This window comes from Fusarium odoratissimum (assembly GCF_000260195.1).
Source record: "Fusarium odoratissimum NRRL 54006 unplaced genomic scaffold supercont1.196, whole genome shotgun sequence".
NCBI classification, from domain to species: Eukaryota; Fungi; Ascomycota; class Sordariomycetes; order Hypocreales; family Nectriaceae; genus Fusarium; species Fusarium odoratissimum.
The window spans coordinates 828-2930 of record NW_022158882.1 but is presented as its reverse complement, the minus strand read 5'-3'; the positions used below and the strand labels follow the sequence as shown (position 1 = coordinate 2930).

The 2103-nt window shown below is 44.2% G+C and overlaps 1 protein-coding gene across 1 annotated transcript; it reads left to right on the top strand.

Moving 5' to 3' along the window:
- Positions 1-1756: 1756 nt before the first annotated feature.
- Positions 1757-1873, top strand: FOIG_16812 (uncharacterized protein; the record flags this gene model as incomplete). Its single annotated transcript, XM_031218290.1, has 1 exon — positions 1757-1873. The coding sequence occupies one exon, from the start codon at positions 1757-1759 to the stop codon at positions 1871-1873; it is 117 nt and encodes a 38-aa protein (XP_031051996.1).
- Between the last annotated feature and the right edge of the window lie 230 nt (positions 1874-2103).

Below are 2103 nucleotides of genomic sequence, written 5' to 3'. Positions count from 1 at the left end.
TTCGGCAGGAAGCTTTCTCTGTAACATTACTTTATAAATATCCTACAACAGGTGCAATGAAGCCAAGCCCAGTAGGAAAGCTATGCGGGCTGATGTATTTATTATCGTTATTAGTTCGCGCAACACATTTAATATCAGAGCATTCAAGATCCTAGAACTTCTAAATGACAAAATTTCAAGGATGTCAAAAAGGTAATCCAGCTTTGCATGGTAAGGCCGCCCGAGTGGCACGTAAGGTTAATCATGGATTGACCCAAAGATATAGGACCTACAAGTCAAACACCACGGCCAAACCGAATAGCGCATGACCTGACATTGAACCCAAACCCACTATTTCAGACAAGAACAAGATTAAAAGATTATAGTCTTTACCGTAGTCTACAAGATGCCTGGTTTCAGAAACTATCAATTAAAGATGTAGATTTGATCACAGACATGTTGACCAATCTAGCCGAAAACAAAGCCGACACATATTATCTTCTGGTCGCTAAAATGCTTACCGTTGTGTTCCGCGACGAGAAATCAGCCGATTCTGTTATAAGGAAATTACCAACGATGATGAGAATCGCCCTCAAACACATACTGGTTAACAGCTGGTGTGGAGAAGAAACACGGATCTTTGTCGAATATCCAAAGACTGGGCAGAAGGATCGCATGTCTTGTTGGAAGCAGCGACTGCAGCTGTATCGAGGAATTCAGAAAGGAATATCGGAGTTCGGGATTGAGTATAACAAGAACCTTGCCAAGTTTTCGGATCCTCTTCCTAGTTTGCATAATTTAAGTTTTGCCGGCTATATAAGGTACTGGATGGATATTTGGGCCAAGGTCCAACACCAAGGCCACAAAGCTTTCGTGGACTACTTCGACCCATGGAGGGCGTTGGCTGCCAATGTGTTCCAAATGACCCATCTGCCACGAGAAGAAATCAAATTTCTTTATCCTATTGTAAAAGAGTGTTTGGCCCGCCTGACGCTACATTGTAGAGATCTTGAGAGCTCGATGGAGAGAATAAAAGAGGAAGCAGAGCATATGAAAGCGACATCACAAGAGCAGAAAGCGAGTATAGAAAAGCTGGAAGAAGAAGTGCGTTACTCTGCCGCGGCATTTCAAGAGCTACTGGCATGTTTTGACGCCGGCATCGGTATTGAGAAGCAAGCGGCCATCACCAGACCAGAAACATCTACAGCACTTTCAGAAGGTCGATATGGAAAAAAAGATGGGGAAGATGAGGAGCAGGAAGCGAGGGTAGAGCCCACGATCCCGCTACCCAAAATGCAAGGAATGGTAGACTGCATTAGGGAACGGTTCAAAAACGACCAATTAAAGATTCAAAATACGCGCGACAATATAGATGATCTGAAAGCCATAATAGCCGAAAGAAATCAGAAAATTGGCGGTCTCGAAAGGCAACTTAGGGAAAAGGATGGCATGTTGTCACAAGCAAACGAGGATTTAGCTCATATCATAGACAGCCTGAGAAAGAGCCAAGACAAGATCGAGGAGCTGAATGAGGAACTTGAACGTGGAAAAAGTAATAGCACAGTTCCATGGGAACCGGAGACGAAGCGACAGACTGAAATACATATAGAACATGCAGGACCTTTCCTTACAAATGATGAAAGCAGAACACAGAAGGCCGAAGGGTTGCAGAGAAATCTAGAAGAGGCAGAAGTAAAGATTCAACTTCTACAGGAAAGTAACAAGATCCTGAGTAAGGAAATGGAGGCTCTGGTCACCGACGGCGGATCACAGCAACATGGCATGGACGTGTCAGCTTTCCCTATTGACCCAGCAAAGAACATTCATGAATCGAAACTTTGCCATTCCGCAGAAAAAGGCAAGGATGGAGGTGATGGTAATGAAAGCCACTTAGATTGTCTTGGAGAATCACAAAGGCTCGCGGAGTCCCACGTGGAAATCCAAAATATGAAAGACAAGATGGCGGAAAAAAGCTTACTCATTAAGAAGTTGAGATCGGATCTTCATGACCTTAATCAACGCTGTGTACAACAGAGTTTAGAACACGGACCAATACGAGCAGAACGGGACACCCTGCAGTCGACACTACTCAAGGTGCAGGAAGCTGTGAAAGGTCAAACGGAA